General features: G+C 39.5%; 1 protein-coding gene across 7 annotated transcripts in view; it reads right to left on the reverse strand.

The window, feature by feature from the left end:
• NRG1 (neuregulin 1) overlaps window positions 1-27221 on the reverse strand; it is a 404423-nt gene that overhangs the window by 137953 nt on the left and 239249 nt on the right. For 3 of the 7 annotated variants that reach the window (XM_040090493.2, XM_040090490.2, XM_040090491.2), the window contains exons 1-3: window positions 11402-11505; window positions 11033-11210; window positions 4023-4147 (exon numbers count right to left, since the gene is read on the reverse strand). In XM_040090493.2, coding sequence (XP_039946427.1) covers window positions 4023-4147; window positions 11033-11210; window position 11402 — 304 coding nt within the window. In that variant the 5' untranslated portion in view covers window positions 11403-11505. Of the gene's footprint in view, window positions 1-4022; window positions 4148-11032; window positions 11211-11401; window positions 11506-27221 lie in introns of those variants that run through there. The other 4 variants (XM_040090494.1, XM_040090492.1, XM_058424115.1 and 1 more) reach the window with 3 other exon arrangements.

The following is a 27221-nucleotide window of genomic DNA, read 5'->3' on the forward strand; positions in this document are numbered from 1 at the left end:
TAGCGCTCACCCAACACCTGGCACACAACCCAGCAGAACCAGCCTTGCAGACTCTTTTTGAAATATCTCTGCATTAATCCACCCTTTTGCACCCTAAAACATTCTGGGTATAGAAAACATCCTCAGAGAGACAAAAAAAAAAAAATAATAAAAAAAAATCAGGCTAACAGGTTTTAATGGGAAAGACTGACACTACATGCAGATAGAGCATGCTTGACTCTTTATCAAAAAGATATCACTTAGCTAGTTGTCTAAATACAGGGTTTTGTGAGCAAGTTATAAGCTTTGGTGGTGTGAAGTATTCTGTCAGTGTGATTTATTAAATATACTAAGGTCCTATGCTGATGAGAAAATCCCTGAAAAATTCACTGCAAGAATTTTGCCTGGGTAAAGCAACAAATCAGGACACATTAAATAAAAAAATAATAATAAAAAAAAAAAAAGCAGCAGTTACTACTGTGTTAGCAAACTAGTGTACTATTTATACAACACCAAGAGAACTTCATGCCTCTATTCTGACCTCAGTTACAATCTTTCTTAGGGGAGCATACGTGAGTATGAGTGAATGAAAATACGAGGGCAGCTCATATCCTGTGGGCAAGTTACACGCATTATAAATTTAAAAGAGAACAGAATAGCTCCTATCACCTGCTATTAAGACTGGTAAAAATTGTGCTTGTCTAGCTATTTTTATATTTGTTACATTTTTAATCCACACACATGGCTCTATAGACAAACATTTATATTTCTTTCAGTACTACTGGGAAAATTTAAAAGTCTGTGTAGGTTAATACCGTTTGTATGGGGTGTGCGTTCTTGTTTATGTGTATTAAAAACTTGCACAAGAGCAAATTTGGCAGTTTTAAGTAACAACAATGTTTATAAAAACAGTAAGAAGGACGGGAATTACTATTGTATTGACTATTACTGTTTTAGACAGAGAATTTTGCCCCTTTGGGGAATGAAAACAGGAAAAATTAAGGTCTTTGCTCACTGAAAACAACAAAAATATTTTACAGCAGTTTTATTGAGAAGTACTAGTTTTTCTATGTTTGGAGCAGGAAATTGAAGTCAGCAACCTTGGTGGTAAATGTATAGCTTTTTGTATTCTTGGGGGGAAAACCCCAACACATTTGTCTTGTTCTTCATATGCTTTTTCCTAATGTCCACTGGTAGTTGATGTTAGAGACAAGACATCATGATAAACAGACCTTTGGTATGTCACTGGGGTTCTCTTTTGTGATATACACCAGTAAAGAAAATTTCAACTAAAACAGTCCTAGTTTGACAAAATTCTAGGGAATTTAAACCCAGGGTTTTTTTTAGATACTGGAAAACACTACTCTTAAAGTGGAAATAAAAATAGCCCCATTGCCAGAAAGACCATTACTTCATCTCCCCTCACTCTTAAAGGAACAAGCACAAAAGGAAAGGAAGATCTAGTTTGCAGATAGCAGGGCACACATAATAAATACGATGACCAAGGTAGGTCACTAAATAAAAAGTCATAATTTAAGTTATGGTTCATGTGGCAGATCAGACCAGTACCACCATAAGAAAGTCAGGCCCTCTTGGTGCATTTTTCTTTACCTCACTGTAACTCTATCTGCTGGAGGTGGAAGAAAGCAATCTCCTTATTTTTAAGAGATTCAGCCTTCTCAGATACCCACGTGTTTTTAGCCAGGGACTCCTGGGCTACACTGGACCTCAAGGGCTTCCTCAAAAGCCCATTAACAGGTAAAAACAAGTAAGAGTTTAAATATGCTTGCTTTTTTGTTTGTTTGTTTTTCTTTAAACTTTAAACTTTTTCTTTCCTATGAATACTCTAGGACCTCCCAGCTATACAGGACCCTAGTAATGACTGCCCTTCAGGGCTCATTACTGAGTTTGGATCCCAAATCTGTCATTAAGCTAGCAAGGGGAAGAGGTCAGGGAATGTGAGGGAAGAAGGGGAGACGAGGTCACCCGTGCAAGGAGTCTATCCCTGTTTGCAAGGCAGTTGTTGCCCTTTCAGGTCGTAAGGATCTATTGCTCTTAAGTCACCAGATGTTGCCCATGCTGTTTCTCAAATCCAGGTGGAAAATTCCATGACTAGCAGGGATATTATGTACAATTTTATTGGTAATTTATAAGGAACAGTAAGCAGAGGGGTCTCAAATGTATGTGTAGCAACCAAACATATATGATTGATTTAGCTGAACAATGAATGCTGCCATGCCTGAGTCTAGATGATCAAATATCACTGAGATGTTCCAGTGCAGATATCATTGAGTTTCCAGTTCAGATCTTTACAGACAGGAGCCAGCTGGCAGGTTTAGTCTGGATTCCAGTTTGCCCTGAGTTTGCACGTATGGCTGTGTTTTAAACAACTTACACTTCATACCAAAATTAGATAGATTTTAACATATATGTTATGGATGCACACAAGAGAGCTTGTCACAAATACTTTCTACTGAGACCAAGCTCCTGCCATCTTGCAGCAGAAGTGTTTTGCAGTCATTCAGCATAGCCCAAAGGGAAGCTGAAAAAATCCATGTCACGTAGCACAGGAATGAGGTCCTGCATGCACTCCCATGACACCGTTCCTTGTCTGAGAAAGTAATAGAAAAGGATCAAGGGGTTTTTTTTTTGTTTTTGTTTTTGGTTTTTTTTTTGCATTTATCTGTATCACTGCCTAGGCACAGTGCCTACAGTTGAGTTATGGAAACGGTATAGAAGCTTTCCATGTAAGCAGCTAATAAGCAACCAAAATTTCTATTCATGGAAACCAAAATTACACAGAAACACCTACCCATCCTTCCTTTTAGTAACATTCCAGTAAATAACACTTGATCTTTTATATCAGTCTCCTGACATCTGCTTATAATACCATACAGCTAGAATGAAATTCTAGCACTTGAAATTCTTTAGTTGATGAAATAGAATAGCAAAGTGAATACAGTCAAGCAATTGCTGTGTGATTACAAAACAGCAGATAGACAAGGACAAATCCCACTGGAAAAGGTTTACATTTGGTTTTCTGTTTATGTAAATGCCTATCTCCCACATAAGAGCACAGAAATGTGGAACAGAAAAGCATGCCTGGTAAATTCACATTGCTATAATATCTTTAACTCATCTGTGATACATGGGTATTCAGCTTTGTTTGCTAATGAGGGCATGTTTGTTTTATATTTCAGTACTGGCTGGACCCTGGAGTTTGAATTATGGGAACTGAGTTAGTCAAAGCCACACTTGATTTCAGCTGAACTTCTACCTCCGCTGCTTTTCCAAAGGAGAAACAGTACCGCAATATACTTATGTGTAGTGGAAACACAAAATTTTTTCAGAAGCAATTAGAACGCCCTGTAAATGAAATGAGCCTGCAAAAACAGCAATCTACAATAACTGTAAATCTTTTGAATAAGTCTGAATGCTATTTATTTCAAGAGAAGCTCTACTCCTCAGAAAATAACCTTAAATCACAATACCCGAATCAAAGTATCTGAATCACACTCAAGTCTTTGAATAGTTTGCCTGTATATACATTCATGCTGTTGTGTTTATTGTTTTAGAAATCAAAAGAAAAACCTATCAACATATGTGAAAGTATAATTGGTGGCAATTGGAGCAATACAAATATTAATTAAAGTGAGAAGTGTTGGTTTAGCAGTTCAGACTATGACATGTTTTAGGTTAAATGCAACTTCCCCCACTGTTTATAACAGGAATTAGAATAATATTCCTTTCATATTTTTCTGATCTTGACTCTTTAGACTGTGTCTTAGACTTGATGCTGCACAGAAAATGCTGATCTGTCCTGAGATCTGTAGGAGACATCCCATTTGTCTGTAAGGCAAATCTGAGCATTTCAACCACGTAACAGACAAGTCAGGCCCAACTAATTTTTCTCAGTACACCTAATAGATTTCAGTGCTTCCACTTCCACTTCACTTGCCAAGCTCCTAAGCCCTCTGTCCTGCTGGCAGCTATAATACGTGGTCTTTCTGAATGTGACAGTAAAATAATGAGCCAAGCCTTACCATTGGTGTCTGTGATGATAACACTGGCTTTAGTACTGTCATTTCCTAGCTTGCTGCTCACTCTGCATACATATTCCCCAGCGTCGGCCAACGTGGCTCTGTAAATGTGAAGCTCAGAGTATTTCCTGTGAAATCAGAAAAAAGCACATAAACATCCTGTACTGGAATAACATAACAGTCACTGCATCAACGAAAGCATTTTTTTCCCCACCCCTTCAACAGAGAGTCTTGTCTTCCATTCTTATGGACAGATTAACACTATCGAGGCTTGAAAGAAGGGAGGAGAATAAAAAAAAAAAAACCCTCTTACAGGCTGCTGGAACACAGGCATATTCATGAACACAAATGAAGACACTTGTTTATGCTTTTCTGTATGAGAGAAGTCTTTGCTCTTAAAGGAAATCTGGAAAACAACCCCTCGACAACCACCCTCTCTCAGCCAAATTGTTGGCTGTCTAGATGCCACCAAGATGGGTGCAATATTAAAATAGATCACCCTTCCCTACAGGCTCAATACTACCAATAGTAGAGTTCTGGCTAACTACTGTAGTTCCTAACATCTGACTAAATAATCATGAGATTAGAACACACCACACTCTTTAACAGCCTCTGAAGCCCCAGTAGTAAATCATTCTCCAGTGTTAACAAAAAAAACATGGGCAGGAGCACAATTTGCATAAAGCTTCATTTTGTTCCTGGCTCAGAGATGTAATTTAATCAGTCTCCAAGGTTTTAAGATTAGATTTTCAAATGCACAACTCCTGCCTACCCATTAATTTTGTAGGAACATGTTCTGGTGTCATTCATGGGGTCCCCAACTCACAGGATGGCAATAATCTCATTATCTACACTGCAGAGAATGACTAGCTTGGGGAAAATGCACACATTACTGCTGTTCCCAGTTACTGTTTAAAAGAAGTGGTCTGGGGAAGTTTCTGCCTGTCGTAAAACCTGATCTACAAAACAGTCACTCAAAGTGCATGAACACTGGCTTCCCTAAGCTGGCCCACCCCGACTTGGAGGGCTGATCCCCAGGAGGCAGCAGTTTCTCACTCTAAAAGCTCATAGGCACCACCATGGCTGCTGAGTGAAACAATATCTGGGGAGTTGCTTTGCTTCAGCACTGCCATGTGCCGTAACTCTCTGTGTGGAAATCACAACTGGTTACTCCTGGTTACTCTGGAAATCACTGAGCAGGGCTTGGTTCAGACCACAGGCAGGTCTGTTGCAGTAGTATGTGCTTCTGAAGCAACCAAAATGTTCAATATCATTTTCCAACTACACATCCTTGTGAGCCACCCCAACTTCCATCACAGGACACTATTCCATCTGCTATCTGCTATCCAAACATGTGCCTGTTGGCAGCTCAGCCTCCCCTGCCTCTATGTGAAACTTCTATAGCTGAGGAGTCAGCCCTCATGGAATGAAAGCAGTGTGCTAGGTGGACCCCTCTCTGCCAGAGACTTGCATCACAAGAGTTTCCCCCCATGTCCTGAAAGAGGACTGCTCTGTCAAGGCCACTGGGCCTGCAAGAGGGAGGAGCAGCCAAGCTAGGATTAGCAATTTACTCAAGTTTTCTTAAATGGTAAAGAAATGAATACCTGAGTATTTGAGCTCCCTTCTCAGGAAATGTTAGGAGCCCAGTTCCCAGTACTGAATTAATTAACTGGGCTGCACTTCATATGGCATACAAGAACAGACTCTAGCTCGCGGCAACCACAAATATATGAGAAAAAAGGGATAAAGGCACTGACAGAAACATCCAAAAGCTGAGTGCTACTGTATCTTTGTGTGAAAATTTTGCACCTGACTGACAACTGTGCTTATACAGCAGTAAAAGTGGCCTCCTTTTTAATTTGCCTGCCAGCCATCCACCTTCAAAACAGCCTGTTGAGGGCCTGATCAGAATGTGGCACCATGTTTTACACTACCTAACAGCTTGTGTGGACATGTGATGTTTCCTATATTGCAACAGGTTATCTCTCAGCCATACTTGCAGACATTTATCTAGATGGAGAGCAAGTTGTAACCTTAGAAAGCTTCAAAGGCCCAGTGTTTTTAAGAATTCACTGTAACCCAGTGAAAAGGAAGGAAGCACAGTTTCAGCTACATGACTTTAGTGTGGACACCCATTGTATACTTGCTGAAATCCTCTCCATGCATTAAGTAATATTGATGCAAACCACTTTTGTGGCCTGCTTGGCTTTCTGAAGAAACTCTTTGCCCTGCACATTTATTTTTATTGTTTTTGTTTTACTTGATACACGTGGGGAAAGACAAATAATTGTGTTTTCCTTTTATGATTTTATTTTTATATTAAAATAGGTGAAGCATCAATATTTCTTACAAATCCATTTCTAAAAAGCCTGTTTACTCTTGGTTTTAGAAAAAAACCTGTAAGGAGTTTTGTCTCTGAGAGCAGGAGAAATAATATGAATATTTGTAGCCTTAAAAATATCATTGAAAGGTATTGGGACAGAATTCAAAACATCAGAGCAGAAGATGACTCATTAATGGCTGTAAATGAAACAGTTTCCTAGCAATGCACTACTGCAACAGTACTGACTTAAAGCTGCTGATAAGGGAATCTGTTGTCAAAGGCTTGTCCTTTTCTCAAATTATACCATGCTACGCACACACACACACACACACACACACCAAAAAAAAAAAAAAAAAAAAAAAAAAAAAAAAAAAAAAAAAAAAAAAAAAGCAGCAAGCCACTCCCTGTAAGATTTGTTTCTGCTGAATCCTTAGCTCATTGCCACTAAGACACTGCTGAGCTTGTATTCGTACATGAAGAGAAAAGAAACACATCTGCAGAATTCAGTCCCAGCCCACTGTATCTAGTTGCTTGAATTAATTTTGCTTCCAGTCTCCATCTGTCATCCAAAATTGCTTGTCTGCAGGCAAATATCCAGGCTCAGCTTGGATGAAGCTCAAAGTACAGGACACTTACACAGTGTCTCCTTGTGCACTACTGCACCCAAACCCATCATCTAGAAGTAGCAATCACCTTGTCTCTGCCACAAAAAACCCCCATCCCTGATAAAGGGAGTCTCTCTATATGTAATGAAGAGTGCCTGACTTGTACAGCACACTGCCCAAACCAATAATGTACAGGTCTCACCTGCATTTGAAATCAGAGAAGGAAAATTAAATGCTATCATAGTAGAGGACAGCCATGGGAAAGTCAGTTGGTAGGTGAAAAGCTCTTGTCTGGGGCCTGATTTTTTTCTGAATGTCTACTGTCTTATAGAAATAGCTTAGAGATTGGACACACAAATCAACCAATCATGGGCTCATCAATCATCGGCAATCATCAGCAGAAACTCACTGACTGAATGCTCTTACTCTGACAAATTTGAGGTAAAAGTGAGTGCTTTAAATGCATTTCATTAAAATTTAAAGTAATTCAGTGTCTCTTGACTCTCCAGTGTAATGGGAAGCAATATAGCCGTTTAGTGTGATTCACCTGCCACACTGTCATAGAAGTATAAAATCAGAGTAGTTTGGATTGGAAGGGTCCTTAAAAATCATATAGTTCCAACCCACTTTCCATGGATAGGGACATCTTTCACTGGATCAGGTTACTCAGAAAGCCTCATCCTGCCCAGCCTTGAACACTCCCAAGGATTGGGAATTCACAACCTTTTTGTGCAACGTGTCAGTGCCTTCCCACATTCACAGTAAAAAATGTCTTCCTATTACCTAATTTAAAACTACCCTCCTTCAGTCCAAGGAGACTCCTCCTTGTCACATCACTCCATGTCCCTGTAAAAAGTCTTTCTCCAGCCTTCTTGCAGCCCCCTTTAGGCACTGAAAGGTACTGTAAGGTCTTCCCAAGGCCTCTTTTCCAGGGTGAATAATCCCCACTATCTCAGCCTATCTTCATAGGAGAGCTGCTCCAGCCCTGGGATCAACTGCTCCTCTCTGGACTCACTCCGACAGGTCCATGAATTTCTTGCATTGGGGGCCCCAGAGTAGTCCTGGTGAGGCCATCACATGTTGGGGCTCTGCTCTCCCTAAATCAACCACCCTGAAACCATCCTAGGGAGCTTAGAGGAGTGAAACTATATGACATGAAAAGCAGTCTTTGGAAGGCTAAGCTTTGAGGAAGCCTGCATTGCCACAGGGTCTTCTAAACTCTAAAAACACTACAAAAAGTCAGCACGTGCTCCACTTCGGCAAATCCTTTTATCTAGCACTGTTCACACTGGCTAATGTGCCCAAAACTACCACATTGTTGTATCATCTTTTCCTTGCCTACTTCAGGTTTAAAGTGAAGGTCTTCATCTTCAATTTCTGAGATAGACACCTCACCATACTGCCAGATATTTTGCAGTTTGTTAGAAAAGCTAAAGCTATTTAACTCTAGCTCTGACCACATAACCAGACAAAAGAAACTTTTACTTTTATTCCAAAAGTAAACACGTTTTATTCTGCCATCACACAAAAAGAAGGGTGATTTCTTGCAAAATACTACATTGATAGAAATCAGTGGCCATTGAGTACTACATATAAACTTTGTGATCTTTTTGTAAATATATTAGAAAGTTATTTTCAGGTGTTTAGATTGAAGATGTCAGTAAGGCTGTGGCACTCCCCACACTAACGGTTCTTCAGAAATATAGCCTACTTTTTATGCAGTCATTTGAACTTTAAAACAAGCATTAATCCCAGACAGCATATCAACTACTCTAACCTTTGTAGCTGATGTTTCTCTCACTTGGTAATAGTAAAAAATTCACACTAAAATGCTTGTGTAACAATACAGAAGCATATGCACATGAAAAACACTTATCAGTGTTCTGCCATGAAAAAAAAAAAAACCAGAACATAAGTGGGGAAAAAAATCTCCTTGATCTCTGATAGTCCTCTAATTTGTAATGGGATATTTTTAACATGATTTTGCTTACTGAAATGTGCATATATTTTTATGCGTTCATTTACACTGCATTTTCTCCTCCTCTCCTTTAGCTTTACAACACGTCTGTCCCATTTTATCCAAAAAAATCTATTTTCTCTTAAGCTGTTCATTTCTACTCAGTCCCTGATGCACACACAAATAGCAAATGAAGAAATGGCAAAGTAGTGATGCATCCCCAAACTAAAATGTCAAAGGAGGAAGGCAAATAATATCCTTCATATGTCAGCAGACATTCCTTGTCTTTTTCTTTTTTGTACTCTACATCTAGTGACATTCACATCTCTAACTGCAAGTGCTTCTCCATTCCACACTGGCATTTCTAAAGCAGAAGAGAAATTCCAACTGTGTGTGGTATCACTGTGACCAGGGAAGCACAAATGTGTGAAATACAGGTCAAAGCCTGCGTCCTGTCCACTTATGGTGAGTGAAGATGACTTCATATTTCTATCTTCTGGAAAAAAAGCACAATTCCAGTCTTTTTCATTATGTATCTTTTTAAGTTTAAACACTTTTTGGCACATCCAGCTTAAAAAGAGTCTCACACATTTCACATCCATCAATATCAAATCAATATCTATCAGTTCCCCTTCTGACAGCCTCTCAAAGCTTTTTGGGGGCAAAAAACCCACAAAGAACTGAGCTGGCAGAAGGCACTTCTTTGATTCAATGCTGAACTGGTGATGTTCAGCCTCAGAAGGTGAAATCCTAGCCCCAGTGAGTTTGGTCAATGTGCATCAGCCAAAATGCAAGTGGAGAAAATACTGATTTCCCCTGACAGGCAGCACTGTGTTGCTGGGAAAGCTGAGGGCTAGGCTCTAATCTGAACATTTTCTTTACAGAATAGGTTGAAAATACAACTCTGACAGAGACATATGGCTCTGCAAATGAGTCCAGACAATTTGCCAGGCTATCTGCCACCTGGAACAGCTCCATTTCACAAATGCTGGAAGGAGACATCACAGGTTCCTTCATGACATCTGTGTGACTGTGGCATGGGGCCTGTGGGGATGCTGTTCTGTCCCTCTCCATATTTCACCTTGTGCCCGAGGCTGGGGTACAGGAAACTGCCAAGGAGGGCAGGATTTCTGAATTTTAACCTGAATAACTCTGAAAAGTCGTATGTCTATTTGTTTATGGCTTGTTTTGTCTAGTGAGGTGAGCCCTGACACAAAGTATGGGGGCACTGAACACCTTGGAAAGAAAAACCTCTTGCAGAGTGTATTCTAAATCTTCTATGTCTTGAATGAAGGGAAGGCAGGGCATGGGGCACCAGAGAGCTGCCCTGCCTACTGAGAGCAGAAGTGAGAGTTGAAAGACTGTGTTCAAACAGATTTTCATAGCTGGTGATAATTAAAACTTTTTAATCTAATCAACAAGGGAGAGACAAAACAGCAAAAGCTTTCTCCTCAATGCAGTCAATGCAGTAAAAGCATTGTGTAGTTTTCCCCTGCAGAAACAAGTCAAATCTTCAGGCAGTGGTCATCAGTCACATGCAGGGAGCTCTTACCACCAGAGAGGAGGATGGGATTTGCATGCTTTGCTATTCATCTGACATCTGCTACACCAGTGCCTTGTTCTGCAAGTGCAGGAATGACTCTGGTAAAGGACTACTGCACACTTTCATAAGACATTCAGAGCTAATGAGGACAGCATTCAGCCCGTCTTAAGGAATGAACAGCTGGAAAAGAAAATCTCTAAAATATTTCAGAATCTGCAATCCTTTGATGATTTTAAGTATTCTCGGATTTTAGACAATAAGCAAAATGTACCTCTATTCTTGTTAGCAGTTTAAAAATTGCCTGTTTCCAAGGTTTACTGGTTAAAATTATAGCCTTTGACTATCAGAAAACAAATAGAAATTAAAAAGGGAAAATTAGTTATTAAATATTTATACCACACTCACACTTCATTTGTACTTTCAGGAACAATAATATTGGTTTCTGTTTTCTTAGATTTTCTTCCTCTGTATCTCATAGCTTTCAGCTTTATGTTATTGTGTTTAACAACCTCAATGCTTGAGTTCTGGTGACCATCACTTCCCAGTCCTCCCAGCCCCACTTTAAAGATATTACTTTGTACTTACTTTTGTTTTTTGGGGATCTTGATATTTTCCGGTCTGTTTTTTTTAGTAATTTCCTTCCCATTCTTTAACCATTTGAATCTGAGCGCAGGATACTCTGAAGTGGTTTCACACCTGAGCACTAGCTTCTGACCCACAGCAGCCTCTTGGTTTTTCATTTCCTTCAATTTGAGGGGCACCACTAAAGAAATAAAAGAATGTGCTGGTGATTATACCATCCTCAAAAGGGAAAATATTGTTTACTCAAGTTGAGCTAGGCAAGCCACAGAGAGCAAAACCTCAACCAGTCTAGCAATGCTTCTGCAAAAACCCCTGAAAAACAAGGATCTGTATTGTCCTTAAAGCATAAGGGCACATTTAACAACAGCCTACTTTGATGCTCTGGAGCTCTCCTATGACTGTCTTACAACTTGCAAGCCACAGCGAGAACCAAAGGGCTGGTTTTGAATATAGCACAGAGCACTAACAACATTATTTGATTGTGTGCTCCTAGGCACAAGACAGCACACTGTGGCAGACACCTCTGATTGGTAACACAGAAAGGCAAAGGGAGGGTATCTTGCTGCTTTACTAATTTCAATTGCTATGAATCATGGGCTACCCAAAGGTGCAACTGATCTGACAGGGAGTTAAGAGCCTAAATACAAGCTCTACAGCCTCCCTTATCTCAGGGAAACGGTTTTTGCTCCAGCTGAACATTATAACCCACATCATACACCTACCTCAAACCTCAGCTTGGCCATATCCTTTCCCCGAGGCAAGAGACAATAGGCTTGGAAGCCCATCAACAGAATCAATATCAATTAAGGGTATTTTGGACCCAGAAGGGGACACTGCATTGAAAAGGTTCAGCCATCTCATTGTAGGATTCCAGCTGATGCATCTCAATTTCTACTGTGTTGTAGCAATAACATTTCTTGTATGTGTAAACCTCCAACCATTTCAGCCTTTCTAAGTTATAGACACGTAGTATTCCATGAGTACAGGTTTTGAGCACAGGCTTCACAAGAAGATACAGTCCCCCTGTGAGATGCTACCCTTCATTTGACCCCATGCTTTAGCTGTAAACCAGCCACTACTGTGCTCCAGTGTATAGGTAAAACACCTATACTCGGCCTTGCTTCCCCTGAGGAGTAAGATAACACCTTTACCACACAACTGGGGAGGGCTAATATGGGGTACTGCAGCTGGTCTGCTGATGGGTGATACCCTGTAAGTATCACCCTGTACCTGCCCCACCTGAGCCTCCAGGAAGTCACTGTGGCTGTGCAGTGACTCCAGCTCCAGGGCATTTTGTTTCTTGAGCACCTGTAATATTGTCCAAGGGGACAAATAGCCACCACGGTCAAATGATTCTCCATAATGTGAAGGAGCACTCAAAGAGACACCAAATGGTCTCCAACAGAGTCCTGTGCAAGAAAATGTCCTAACAAACCAAACACTCTTGATTATGTTTTGGTATCTGCTCCTTGTGTGTTTGTGGAGACTTGCTGACATCAGTTGCCCTTTATTATTATTATTTCAATAAAACAAAAAAACAAGCAGCACCATCATAAACATAATTATGAGCAGCGTAAATAAAGAACTGATATGCACAATGTCCAAGAAGTGGGTAATTATTGAAGGCAGCAGCATGGTCTGCCCCACGTACATGTAGGCAGCCTTTCTCACCCCAGTAAAGCCCAGGAGAACGTTTGATTTTCTGGAATCTGAGCCCAGAACAGCATAAACAGTGGTGTCTGGGAAAATGTGGTCTGCAGTTAGTGACCAAATGAGGGGATGCCTGCTGTGACACCAGCACAAGACAGAAAATGGATAAAAAGGCCTTCCATAATAAAAAAATCCCCCTTCTGATTAACAGGAAGATAACAACTTTTTCCATGCATCTCTGCTGGTATGGACAACAAGCTTCTGGCAGGAAGTGTTCTAGACATAAGCAAAATATCTGAGAGGGAGACTTCTCTGGGAATGGCATCCATGGATGTTATACACACAGGATAGGCATATCTGTCAGGGACGGATCAGGTAAAGGCCCAGCATTTCATGATGAGAAAATCTCGTATGTTGGTTTCCATTTTCTCCCACTGCCCCAGATATTTTTGGAAATTTAAGTGTGTTCTCAAAATGCTATGAAAATAACTTTTGATTTCAGAAAAACAAGTGCCCACACACCATCCTGAAACCAATATGTTTAAATGTATACACTTTTATAAGTGTGTGTTTGCATAGACATATATATACACATTTATATATTTATATACATATATAAATACAAATTTATATATGTATACGCATTTATATAAGAACACTTGTAAATATTGTATGAATATAAAATTTTAGGTTTTTAAAATACTAATATTGAAAATTTCCAACAAAAATAATTACCATTAAGTAGGAGCCTTACTGAGGCTTGTGCTAAGAGTTCCATTCTGTCATTGAAGTTATAGTCTTTTGTCACGATGTAAGAAAAGCAGCTTCAGAGATTTGAAATATGAAGGCAATATTCCTTATTTTACCATATTTCACTTCTTATAGGCCTAGTCTGTATCTTGCATAAATTAAAAGCATAACCACAATTGCAAGGATGAAAACTTTTGTGCTAAGGACTTCTACTAGTGATTGACTGTTCTTTCAACATAGCAATGTGAAACTGGGAATAAAAGAGAAATGACATTTTGTTCCTGATTTTTATTTTAATTCAGTATTATCTGCTCAAAATGACTTGCAGATTTTTTCCTCCATCAGAGCTGTCAGTGAAAAAAAGAAAAGTGTTAAATTAATATGCTCAACTCTTGCCATAATTCAGGAGTTACCGGGAAACATAAAAGAGGATTTAATCAATGGCAGTGACCCTCACTAATTCACAGTAACTCGCTGTCCAAGCATGCAGGCTCTCCAGGGAAAACAGTAAAAGCTGTTCATAGACATGACAGAAAAGAGATTGTTTCTTGGGAGGTTTTTTTATTCTTTTCATTTACACTGTGTTTGTTTCCTTTTAGTTGCAGTTTTGCAAAAGTTAATCAGACCTGCCAGGCATATGAGAAAGCTTATGCTGATAAAACCACAGCATCAAACACTTGGATCAAGATCAGCTACAGCTTCCACTGTTGCAAGAGGTAGCTGACTTTCGTCACAATCTGTGCCAATTCTATGGTGTTGGTAAGACAGGACCTTGTCCACGGAGTAAAAATGCTTTTAGAAGAGACAAAAATGCTTATAATGATAACTAGACATGGCTCCTCCTGGTACTGCCCTCCCCTTGCCTCTTCACGCCTTCCCCCTTTGTTCCCTCAGCATCTCCTGCCAGCCTGGCTCCTTTCCACTTCTCCTTGCTGTGCCTGTCACGCAGAACCGCTCCCGCTGTTGGTGAGGCTTCTGCCCACTGTGTGGGACTGCCCATGGCAGGCAGGAATGAGGCAGGAAAGGCGACGAAAAAACCCTTTCTGCATTTCCGACGTGTAGATGGAGGTTGAAGTGCCATTGGGGACACAAGGACTCAGTCAAATTGAAAAAGGAAAGGAGCTTCACAGCATTTCCTACAGATCACTATTTGGGCAGTGCCTTTGTGAGCAGCTCTGGTATGGCAGCAGCCATGCCATCCATCACAGAATGACAGGGGCCAGGGAGCAAAGAAAACAGACAAATCCTGAAGAGAAACAGCATAAACTAAGTTTGGAGGTACCCTGAAAGAGGAACTGCTGAATGAAAGATGTGGTTGGGCATCTACTTTATCTGTATTCCTTGTGCCAAAATGCAGCAGGGCCTCAGATTTAAGAGTCAATTAGACACACAGAAAGGCACCCAGGCTTGTCACACTACCCAGTCAGGATGTCTCTCTGTGACCCATGGACCTCCCCTGCTCTGACAGACTTTCTAAGAAAGCAACAAGAGTGATAACAGCAAGAGAACACAAAGCAGCGGAGCAACTGTGTCAGCAAAAGCCCCACACAGTTGGAAGGGTTTAACAGGCAAAAGCAAGCAAGGTGTTAGATCTTTCCTTATTATGATGGCTTGAATAGCTGTCATTTTGTTAGCAATTTTTTTCAGAAACTTATGTCTGCTGGCCTGCATAATATCACTGCAGATAAGGAACATAACTTTCCATATTCTCTCTGCAAAAGACTCACTGATAATGTATGAGTGTAGATAACTTCTTCTCCCAGGACTTGTGAGTTTGGCAAAGAACATCAATGTCCTCACTTTCAGCGCTTGATTGTATAGTTAATCTGCATGGAAGCTCAACACATTGAACAAATTAAACAGGAAACCTGCAAAATATTATCACACAACCACACTCAGCTAAAATTCCATGAGCAGTTGTTTTTATTTCCCTGTCTTTTCTTTCCCTAGGAAGGCGCAAAGCCTTTTGAGAGCCTGAGCACAGGAATGTATTAGGCATGCTTGCCAGTAGGCACATGTGCAGCATTTGCTGCACAGAATTATGACCAACCAATTGTGAGGGGTAATAGAAGCCACAGGAATAACAGCCACTGCCTTGGCCTCAGACTTACTGCCTTTTTTTTTTTTTTTTTTTTTTTTTTTTTTTTTTTTTTTTTTTTTTTTTTCTGCATAATGCTCAAGGCAGGGAAGTAATGCAGGACAAATTATATTATTTCCAAAAGCCTTCTCCCCTTGCATATGAGATTGCAATCAAGGTCAGGCTTACCATCAGTAGACCAGGTTTTCTAAACATATAAGCTGCACTTTAAAATGTATACTGCTCCCACTTAGACAAAAAGCTTCCCCTCAAGGCTCCCAAAACCCTAACCAAACAAATAAACAAAACCCCCAAGCCAAACAACAACAAAAATCCACAAACAAATAAACAATTAAACCCTACAAAATTTTTCATTGCGTCTCTTGGTTTTAATCCTCCTTTTATTCTCTCAGGCAACATTTGGATTTTGAACACTTTTCAAAATATCACTATTTCCTGCAAGCATGCTGACTGTCTGTACAGATTACCTACATGATAAAACACTGTGGGTAATGATAGGAGATAATCCAAAACACCCAGCTCTCCAAAATACCAGAATAACCGAACACGAGCTGAAGGACTGAAAAACCAAACAAATAATTTAGCTAATTAATGGGAATTTCTGAATTCTTTTGAAAATACCGCCAGATACATTTCAGCTCTGGGTCCTGATATTTGAATACTTGTGTCTGTGAAGAAGAGCAAAAGGAAAAATTCAAACCTGACATTTGTCTTGAACTACACATAAACCCAAGACCCACAGAATATCATTCATTCTAGTGACGCTAAAATCAGATTTTTACAGAAATTTTAGGTATTGTAAAGGCCAAAAGAAACAGGAGTACCAAAGCATGGCTAGCAATGTGGTCAGGAGCCAAGAAATACATCAATGGAGAGATATAGCACTACAGCCATGCTCTTTAAACACTGGAGCAACACTGAAGAAGCAAATGCCTCTATAAATCAGAGTAACTGCTCCCAAAAGCCAGTCAGAAAGCCAGCTGTTAATTTGATAACTAGTTTAGACATAATGGTACTGAATGGTACTGAATGGTACTTGGTCCTGTCAAAGTAATGTTGCACCAACAAATGCATAGATCTCTACCTAAAGTATCTGTTTATTTGGCATGAGACACTTTCAAGTGCATGGTGTGTCATGCCAGCGTTCATGGATATTTACCCCTAGCCATGAAACTGTTCTGTGAGCTTGCACTAATCTTCTCTATGGTCTCTCTGTCACAAGACCAGTAAACCCTACCAGTGAGAGTACCATGGGTCAATTCCTAATATGACCTTGGGAAGGCAGGATTTTCAAAAGGACACTGAAAATGGGCTTATGGAATAAGTACTATGCACATGGAGTAGGTCTCACTCCTGTCTCCTCACTTCCACTCGAGAAGTAAAAAGCATCTCCAGTAGAGTGAAAAAGGATGGTAGTGACAAAACATCATGTCTGGAAGTATTGTGTCCAAGAGGAAAGCCTGAGAGTACCCATTTATTCAGTGTAACATGATAATGACAGGCTCTCCATTCTCCTGCAGACACTCAAGATATCAGTTTCTGAACTTAGGCCTCCTCAGAGACAGGGAACTGTGTCCAAAGCAAAATGTAGGTTTTGCAAGAGAAGCTGGATGTGAGCAAGTGTCTAACCTAAGGATTATGATTTAAAGGTCAACACTTAATTTATTTACTGATGATTGTGTCTGCGGGAACACACTGCCTGATTACATTAAATACTCTCTCCTCTGATTCTCAGTGCTTCAGCTGACTCCAACTGGCTGCACCCCTGTAAGCTTTGATGATCCTGTTAGACACTGTCATTACAGAAACCTGATCATACAGACTGGAAATGTGGGACAGTGTAAAGCAAATACAGCTGATATCCAAAAAGTGATTCAGGGAAAACAGCCTGCAAAGTTGATGGAAGAATCTGCAGGTCCATATTTAACATACCAAAGTGCATAAAAGAAGACTCCAGAATCTTTACTTGAACACTAAAATTAAAGTAACACAAAGCAAAGAAACACCATGCAGGATAAATCCCATGGACTTCAGGAAACTTGCAAGTATTCAGTAATTTTTAATTTTTTTTCCTCATGAAGATACTTTTGATTTAGGAGCTCAGTTTCAGGATTACAGATATTAAAAATGTTTGACTCGGGTTGTGTGCCTTGAAGTCAGATGAAAAAAGGAAGTGCAGTTTGCCATGTCATACATACATCTCTTTCTCTTGTTTGCTCCCCAGTGTAAGAATGTTAACCACTAATTTCTACATTTTCTTGAAAAAAAGCCATTCAGTAAGTCATGAAACAGGGCAGTGCGGCTGATAGAACCACGTAAAAGAAAAGGCCGCAACTACACTGTTAACCTGTCTGGGTTTCAGCCTTCGCTTTATGGCCAGAGCTGTAAGGTTCAGCGGATCACTGGACTGAGAAGCACGCAAAACTTAAACTTTGGTGTGCCCTAAGATCATGTTGGGAAGAAAAAAACGCCAAAAATTGTATAAATTCAGAGGTTACTTCTCTGCATTAATGATGGAAATCCACTTTTTTGGCAACTTCCTTCTATTTCTTCTCTTTTTGGTGGAATTTACTTTCTTAAATAGCTTCCTTAGAGCTTCAGCCTTTCAGTCCAGGATCTCAAAAGCACTGCAGCCATCTCCTCCTTTCCCTCTCACATTTCATATTCTCTGGCCCACTTTTCTTTTGACATCATCAGAAAACACAAAGATTACTGTGTGTCAAATCCTGTAAGCTTTTCAAATCCTATGAACGACATTATATTTTGTAACTCTTGTTTTTATCTCTGGCCTCCTGTTGCTTTTCCACCCTTTCAGCATTTCTCCACCATGCTCTTTCTCTTCACACTGTTCCAGCAAAACTGAGATTCTCACATCCAAAGGACATGAATCATTGCTTTCTTCTGATCCTAGTCACAGAGGCCCATTTTTGCTTCTGGCTTACACTGTTTTCTTGGCTTTGTAGCATTTTGTGAATCTGCAACAGTTCCACTTCACAGATGAAGTGTACCATGCCTCAGCCAATAAATTGCCCAGTGCAGATCTATCCATGGCATGATTTCACATGTCTAAAAATCCTCCTCCTGCTCCCTGAGGCTGTGGAAGTCTTAAGAGAAGGAATAATGATACGCATCCAGTAACACTGCCAGCACACTTTCACATCCCTGGTCAGAGATGTTCCTCATTGAGTATGGCACATTTTCCCTACTCCACCAGCGAGAGCTGAGTCATATATGTATAGGAGAAATACCCTGCATCAAGCAGAATTTACACGTTACAGTATTCACATAAGCTTTCCCAGTATTAAAATAATTCTTCATGTTGAACAAGAAAACCAGAAGGACCTCCTGTCCACAAGGATGTCTTATGAAAAAAATGATAAAACACAGGGAGTAGGAGTGCCGTAACAGGTGAAATACAATGGAAATGGTGGTCAAAAGGCAATTCCCCGGACACGGAATGAAGGTTACCTTATGTCCTGGTTTAGGGCAAATTTTGGGAGGGTCCCACTAGAAAGAAAATTGAAGTGGGCCCTCCCCCAACCAGTTGGGAAAAGATTTCCTTGGAGAAAAGTGGAAAACCCCCCAAGCAAAGTGTTCACAAGCATAAAAAAATGAATAATATTAAACAATAAAACCTCTCGCTGCTCTGAAGAGAGATGGCAAAATTGAGAAAGTCCCTGCCGTGTGTTGTAGCTCAGCTGGCCCTGTCTCTTATCAGTCCCTCTGGCAAGGGAAAATGCCACCCTGGGCCCTGGTGGGCCGCAGGCATGAGATCTGGGTGTTCTCTGGGTTTTTCAGTCCAGAACAGGTTTAAACAGTCCCAAGAAAAAGAAAAGAAACCCACAGTCCAGGGAACTTCTCTGCCTCAGCTAGCAAAAGCTAATTAAAAGGCAAAAGAGAGCTCTCTCTCACTGTGCTGCAGACAACACAGCAGGAGAGGGATGCAGAGAAGGGAGTGCAGTTTCTGAAAACAAACTTTTCAGTTTTCTGCTTCTTGTTTTCCCCCACTTTGCTCTCAGAACCAGTCTTAAAGATGCAGAACTTAATATCCAGCATAAACAGAACAGACAACTGAGGATACAAGCATCATAAAGTCACCTCAGGACACCTCAACAGGTCACCACTAATCACCTTCCCCTGCATGGGTTCACAGAGCTAGTCACTGCCAACACCAATAAGGATACACAAGTAATCTGAGTTTAGGGATATAACCACTGGAATGAATAATTAACATACAGGAAGAACCAAAATGGAATTCCCCAAAACAACAGACTCCCCAAAGACGCAAACAATCTTCCTCTCAAAAAGTTCACACAGAGGCCAATGCTTTTCACAAATTAGACGAGAAAATGTCTGGATATCCCAAGGCACAACTGTAAGTTTAGGAGGTTCATTTGTCTGCTATTGTTCCTCCCTACAAAGAACCACTCATCCATATTGAAATTTTGGGGTGGGAAGGTGGAAAACCTAAGCTGAAAACTGTCTGCTGAACTGCTTGACATGAACAGAAAGAAAGTCAAATCACAGAAATTAATTTGGGAAAACCAAGATTAATTGAAACATCAAAATGAAGTTGCTGTTGCATTACTGGCGGCATAAAATATTTACAGAAGTGTGAAGAATTTTGAAACTTTGAAGACATCGATTTGTTTATGCACAAGTCAGACTTAACACTGTGGGTATGCCTCCTCATTTGCCACTTTCCTTCCCCTCCTCTCATTTAAATTCTTTGTGGTCAGCTCTCCTAGCAATGCTCCCTTTCTAGGATTTGTGTGGGTGTTCAGCACAGGCTGTAGAAGGATGTAGGCCTACAAAAACATCTGTGTACTAAAAGACTGCACAGACTGGAAAGCAACAGTAGTTATTCCACCACAAACTCAAAGGTTTTCTAATAATTTTCTTCTGGTGTTGATCACAGACAGACCAGAGGACATGCCAGCCCTATCCCAGCTATATAACAACTGAAAATTCAATGTTCCCCCCCCTCTGCCTGCCTGCCTTAATCACTACCAGGTAGAAAAGGATTTGAGGTATTACTGGTGCCTCCATTTCTAACTCAGTTTGAAATGTAACTGCTTTTGTACCTGCATGCTAAAGGAAAAATCGCAAGGTCTGACAATTCCAGAAGTGACACACCAAAGCAAAAGGACATGTTCATCCCCAGGCGAACAGCACAACTAGTCCAGGTCACTGAAGCTGACAACGTGGTCATCACTTGGAAGAGTCTGTTGGAATTTTTTTTATTATTATTTTTTTACCAGAAGGAGTGCAATGAGATAGGAAGACATTTGTCACATTTCAGGAACCAGGGACTGGATACACCTGGGCACTGCAAAAAAAGAATGAGCTCAAACCAAGCTCAACAAAAATTTAAACATGGCAGCATTTAACATTATGGATTTGCATGGTAGGCAGAGAGATCTCATCAGGTACCCTTCAATGTAATTTACTTCCAACATACTTGAGCTCCACATTTATACTCTGCCGATGGTAAATCAGAAATGGAAACAGCAGTGAAAAGGAAGCATTTATGTCACAACTGTTTGAAAATGTATGTGCTATCTAGACAAATGAGAACTCGAACAAAATTCTAACAAATACTGCTAAATACTTGCAATTGGGAACAGCTTGCAAAAATACATAATTAGAAAATGCTCCATTGGCTAAATTATTATTCAAGGTTAGACATCCTTTTAAAGGCCAAAAAATCCATAACCACATGATAAGTAAAGCATGCAGATACATGCCATGGTGCAGCAATCACTGGGAGAAGGACAAGACAAACGGTGTATCTCTGAAATGATTTTGGACTCCAGGAAAAAGTAAAAAAAAATATGTAGAGAAAATTACATGGCTTTTAAAGGTATATTCCAGATCAACAGTAAGTGCTGAAATTGCATACTGGTAAATGTGTTTGAATGTAAGTAGTAATCCATACAGGAGTGGGATCTTCACACAAATACAGAAAAATGGTGACACAGATCTCCAGGCCATCAAATCAAGCCTGGAGCTTCTGGTCTATAACAACGCAGCCCACGTTGCCAGGTCAACCTTTTGTCAAGATCTCTCAATGGCCTCAAAATCTGTGAGCATTTGAAAAAGACTAAAACATGCACCAAACAGTAATTATTTAACACTCGAACCCTTGTGATTGTGGCCACCAGTAGCTACAGTCAAGGAGGAATTACAGCTTTTATTGTAGAAGAATGACATTCCTTTCATAAGAGCCACCAGTGAACTTTATGGACCTTCAAATATATGAAGGGTAGTAAGCAATGTGTATAATTTACCAAGCCTTATTCCCCAATCTAGAATCTCCATCAGCAGAACAACATTTATATGGTAAATTTTAGCTAAAAAGGAGTTGGAGAATAAATTCCACATAAATTCTGAACAGACTGCCAGCAAAAAGAATAAAGACATGGTAAATCAAGTGAAGCTCCCTTCTCCCACTACTTTTTTAAAACTTACAGGTGGTTTTTGTGTGTCACAGTTTTGGGTAAAAGCACACCCTGAAAATTGATTATATCAGTTTTCCAGTATCCAGGGCTTTATTTACTATATGATAAGAACTGAAGGCCCAGCACAGAACTAAGGTAAAATTCAGGCCCTGTGAAAATAAAATGCTGTGTCATTGATTTGTTACAGCTAGACTTTCGCCCCAGAAGATGGAGAAATGTGCTACAGTTTTACTGAAGGGAAGAAACAGAGACTTTATCTATATCCAAATTTGCAGGGATCTAATTAAAACATAAATCAATTATATTTAAACCAATGCAAAGTCTCACTGTGAACACATTTAAACTGATTTAAAGCTGATTTATGATTAAACTCACTTTAAAATCAAGTCCTTAATAAATTAAGTTGAATCAATAAACTTCTGGATTAAATTAGTCCTAACAGTTCTTTCTAGAGGCAATGCTTTCTCTGCTTTTATAGCATTAAGAAATCTGACTTTAATGACAATGACTTTGTGTGTTAACACTCATACATGCTTTCAGAGTAGAAAGACATCAATGTGATCATGAACTTCTGCACAAAAGGAATAATCATACCAATGTCTCATGCCTTTCTTAGCCTCCATTTTGTTTCATTCTCAGGGAAAATAGCCTTGAGTACAATTCAATCACTTTTCTACTACTGAGCTGGATATTTTTGTACATCATCTTCTGTGGTTTATCTGTTCCATATAATTTCTAATAGAAGTTTGAGTTGGTTGTAATTTGTGCAAGAGGAAACTTTTCCTTTGCTTTTACTTCCTATCCAAGGCACCAACTTCAGTCATGAATGGACTGCATACACACAGCATGCAGCATAAAATGTGCTTTTTTTGCTGGTGAGAAATTACTGAAGAGCACTAACAGAACAACTTCAAACCAATCTGCAGCAAAGCTGCTTCCACAGAGTCACACCAGCACTCAAACCAGCTCTGTACAGGTTTGGACAGGTGAGCTCCAAGGAAGGCAGCCATCTACATAATCCTTACTATAATAACAGAATAGAAAGTCTCACATGAGAGTACCCTGATACAACTCCTCAGGAAAAAGTCTAGGTTAGGAAAAGCAGGAAGGTTCCCACTCTGTGGTGTTGGTGTTATGCTGCAGTAGCCCGGCAGACTGCTTATCTTATTTCTTGGGATAACCAGAAATAAAATAAAATTTCCAGCCTCATCACATGTGGCCACTGTGCCTCTCTGAAGTATCTGAAGTAAATAACCTCAAAATCTGTTAGAGGAGGGGCTGCTCCTTACCAGGCACAGGAAGGATACTTTTACAAGCTAGATGAGATCAAGAATGAAAGTGTTTGAACACGGTTCAAATCTCTCTTTGGGGCTATCTGCATAGTGTTTGAACTAATTCTTGCAGTGCCAGTATTTACCTTCTTCAGCTCATCTTAAAAAAAAAGACAAAAGAAAAAATAGAAAAAATAGGGAAAAAAAAAAAAAAAAAAAAAAAAAGGAAAAATATAAGGGAAAAAACCCCACCAACCCCAAAACACACAACTCCCCAACCAACCAGCCAAACAAACCCCAACAACAAAACAAAAATATCCCCCACAGACTAGTCTTTTACAAACCAAACAAAACCACATTATCCTAAAAAGATGGTATCATGTCAAATTTCAATCTAGATTTTCACTGGAAATAGCACACAACAGGCAGAATGCATAACTTTCTCCCCAACTGTGTTGAACCCTAGGAGGTTGCCAGTCATCTCCTTTGTCCACATTTTCTAGAAGACATGAGAATGAAACTAATATTACACAAAAAAGAGATAAAATCTTGATCCTAAAAGGGTTTAGAAAAACAGGGGTTTAGAAGGGAAACTTGCACAATCCCAGCAGCAGTACTACCAGGTGTATTAGGTTTCCTCTAAAACTCAGTTCTGCAAAGTGACAAGTAAGCAGATAATTGGGCTGTCTCACAAGAAACCCAGGGACAGGTAGGATTCAGTCCTTGGTACTATGCAAAAGCTGAGTCTGCTGTTTACCTAAAATAATGTATCCACACACCTTGTCTTTTCTACAGGGTTGTTTTTTGTTTTTATGGGGGCCTTTTTTGTTTGTTTGTTTTTGTTTGGTTTGTAATTTATATATATATATATATATTTTATTTTTTTTTAACTTATGGCTATTCTCTCACAGATTGGTAAACTGCACATAAAACAACATTCACATATCTGTTTAGAAATGCTCATTTAGTCTCTTGTTATGAGCTGGATGATGATCTGAAGTCCATTGAGCAGACCAGGGTACTGTCTTGGGTCTCACACACTCTCATGTTTGGGTATCACAACAGTCAGAATATTCCCTTATTAATTACAATCTGGAATCCTACTAACACACTGGAAGATATATTCCTGGGGAGATGCAGCAACACATAGGCTGAAAACTCCTGTGATAAATGACAAAGAAGTGATACACCAAACCGCTTCCTGATGGACTGGAACCTGGTTCCAGACATGTCCAAATGTCCGTTTCAGTATTTCCTTCTGCAAAATTTGTTCCACACTGCTAAGTACATAATAATGAGAGCTATGACAATGAAAGCCACAAAAGACTGATGGAAGAAGCCAAGGAAGAATCACAACAGTATCAGAAAACAACGTTCAGAAAAAAAGAACGTAAAGGACAAGTTCTCTGCATCTGCTGAAATTTAATATCCTGAGTCCCCCTTCTGGCTGCAAAGGGAATTCTATGTAGGAAGTAACCAAGCCAGACACCATTACTGTTAAGAGAAATGGAAACAATTAATAGAGCAAAATACTTTGTAGATGATAAGCATTTAGTTTTCAAAGTATTAACTGATTCCGGATCTGTATCGGCTACTGAAAGATGTCATAACCCAATGGCTGAAAAACGATAAGAAAACCCAGCAGCATAATTACACAGAAAGTCTACTGATCTTTTCCATTTTATTCATTGTTTCTGGAAGGAATTTAAGACATGCTTTGGACTTTGCAAGACATTATTTCCAGGTCTGATCTTTTTACGTAAAGCTTATTCCATGAGCTTCATGAGTTTCTAGTAGTAAACAAACATAACCAAAGGCTGAGGAAAAGCAGCATCAAATTAATGTCTTCCTGAAGCCTATGGAACAGTCAAGCTGTCTGCAGTGGAGGAAGAGGAAGTGAGCACACACTGCATGTTCAGGGATTCTCAGCAACAACTCTGATATGAGTTGAGAGAGAACAGAGGAGGATCTAAATCCAGCAAATCACCAACAAATTGATCGTCTCTGCTGGAATGCATGGCACCTCCATCTGCAGCCTCTGCAGACCTGTCCAGGGTTGTCTGAATATACACCAAATACGAAATATAATCATGGAAGACAAGGTTTCCATACCAAGAAAGGCAAATAGCTCCAGGGCCAGGTCCCATCTCTCACACAATATTTTCATGCTAACCTTTCTCAGTAGAGAAAGAAAGAAAGAAAGAAAGAAAGAAAGAAAGAAAGAAAGAAAGAAAGAAAGAAAGAAAGAAAGAAAGAAAGAAAGAAAGAAAGAAAGAAAGAAAGAAAGAAAGAAAGAAAGAAAGAAAGAAAGAAAGAAAGAAAGAAAGAAAGAAAGAAAGAAAGAAAGAAAGAAAGAAAGAAAGAAAGAAAGAAAGAAAGAAAGAAAGAAAGAAAGAAAGAAAGAAAGAAAGAAAGAAAGAAAGAAAGAAAGAAAGAAAGAAAGAAAGAAAGAAAGAGAAAGATTTAATTCCTCAGTATTAATCAATGCTCGGGAGATGGCATTGTTTTTGATAGTACTGAGATGCTTGACAGCTGTTTATGCCCACAGCTTCTTTCCCCAATCAAAACAAACATTATTTAAGTAATCGGAGGAAGCAGTGAACTTAAATAACAGATTTTAACCATCTTTTTCTTTTCTTATACCCCATTTTTTCTCCAGAAAGAAAATTTAAAGAAAAAAAAAAAAAAAAAAAGGAGAAAGATTGTCACTGGCTTCTAACTCTTATGGCACCTTTATTTGTAATTAAGCATAGCCTTTAATTTCAATTTGATAACTCAGTTTTCCACGTTCTGAGGATATTCTATCTCTATAAGAACAATATAAATTCTTACATTTTCAATTTTAGACTGGAAATTAATGTGTTATCTGATGTATTAGTTATCTTACTGATTATTCTACTGGGGGATAGATGAAGATCAAAATACAAAGACAAAGATTTGACATTAGCTGAATCTACCAGACACCTGAGAGAGGAGAAAAGGAGAAATTTTATTAAAACATGTTTTGAATTCGGACTCAACAGGATCACTACACAACTAAGTACTAGGAGTGACTATTTGAGTAAATGGTCATCACATCCTGAAAAAAGATAGTCACCTCAGTTTTAGGCATAGATTGAGAGAGAAAATACTTTTTTCCCTGTTTTAACTCTTGTTCAGCAATTTCACTGTGACTTAGTCATCACATTGAATTAGATGAAAAACACTAGAAAAACCTTTTTGTGATCAGCAAAACAAATAAGTCTAACATTCAAAAAAGATCTCAGGCAAATAACATTTCTATGCATTTGACTTTCCAGGTGAGGAAGCTAATTTGTAGGATGGGATGTGAATTTACAGTACTCCGGTCATTTTACACTCAGCCACCTAAGGCATTGAATTCATATGGACTATCATGGCTTAACTTCATTTTAACATTTGGAGTATCATGCTAGAAATTACTGATATGAATGGTCCTTCACCCACAATACTGAATCCAAGTGAATCAGAGAAAGATACAGAGAGTCCTTCACATCATCATGCAGGCTCTTTGCCTAGCAGAATGCTTGTACTGTAGCCCTTCTTATGAGGTGAGATGTGAAATACTGTAAAACTGGATGTCTAGGCAGGGAGTTGTCCATCAGGGCTAACAGTCAAGAAAATCACTCTAAGGCAGGCACGTGGGATGTGGGAGGACAATAAAGCTCAGGAAGAAAAGACATCACCCTTAATAGAAGTCACGGTAGACTTGTGATGGAATAGCTGCACAGGGACTGTTTGGAATAGGAACAGAAAATAAGGGAGAGAAATGCAACAAAACCTCAAAATCAGCATAGTTTTCTCCCCAAGCCCCAAGATTCATTCCTATGCAGACCCAAAACCTATATCAAGACATGACAAATGCTGTGTAATGTGACTACTCCACTCTCCCACATATCCCAGGTATCCTGGGCAAAAGGGTTCTCAGCACGGCACTGGTGTGT

The sequence above is a fragment of the Hirundo rustica genome, chromosome Z (assembly GCF_015227805.2).
Source record: "Hirundo rustica isolate bHirRus1 chromosome Z, bHirRus1.pri.v3, whole genome shotgun sequence".
Classification (NCBI taxonomy): Eukaryota; Metazoa; Chordata; class Aves; order Passeriformes; family Hirundinidae; genus Hirundo; species Hirundo rustica.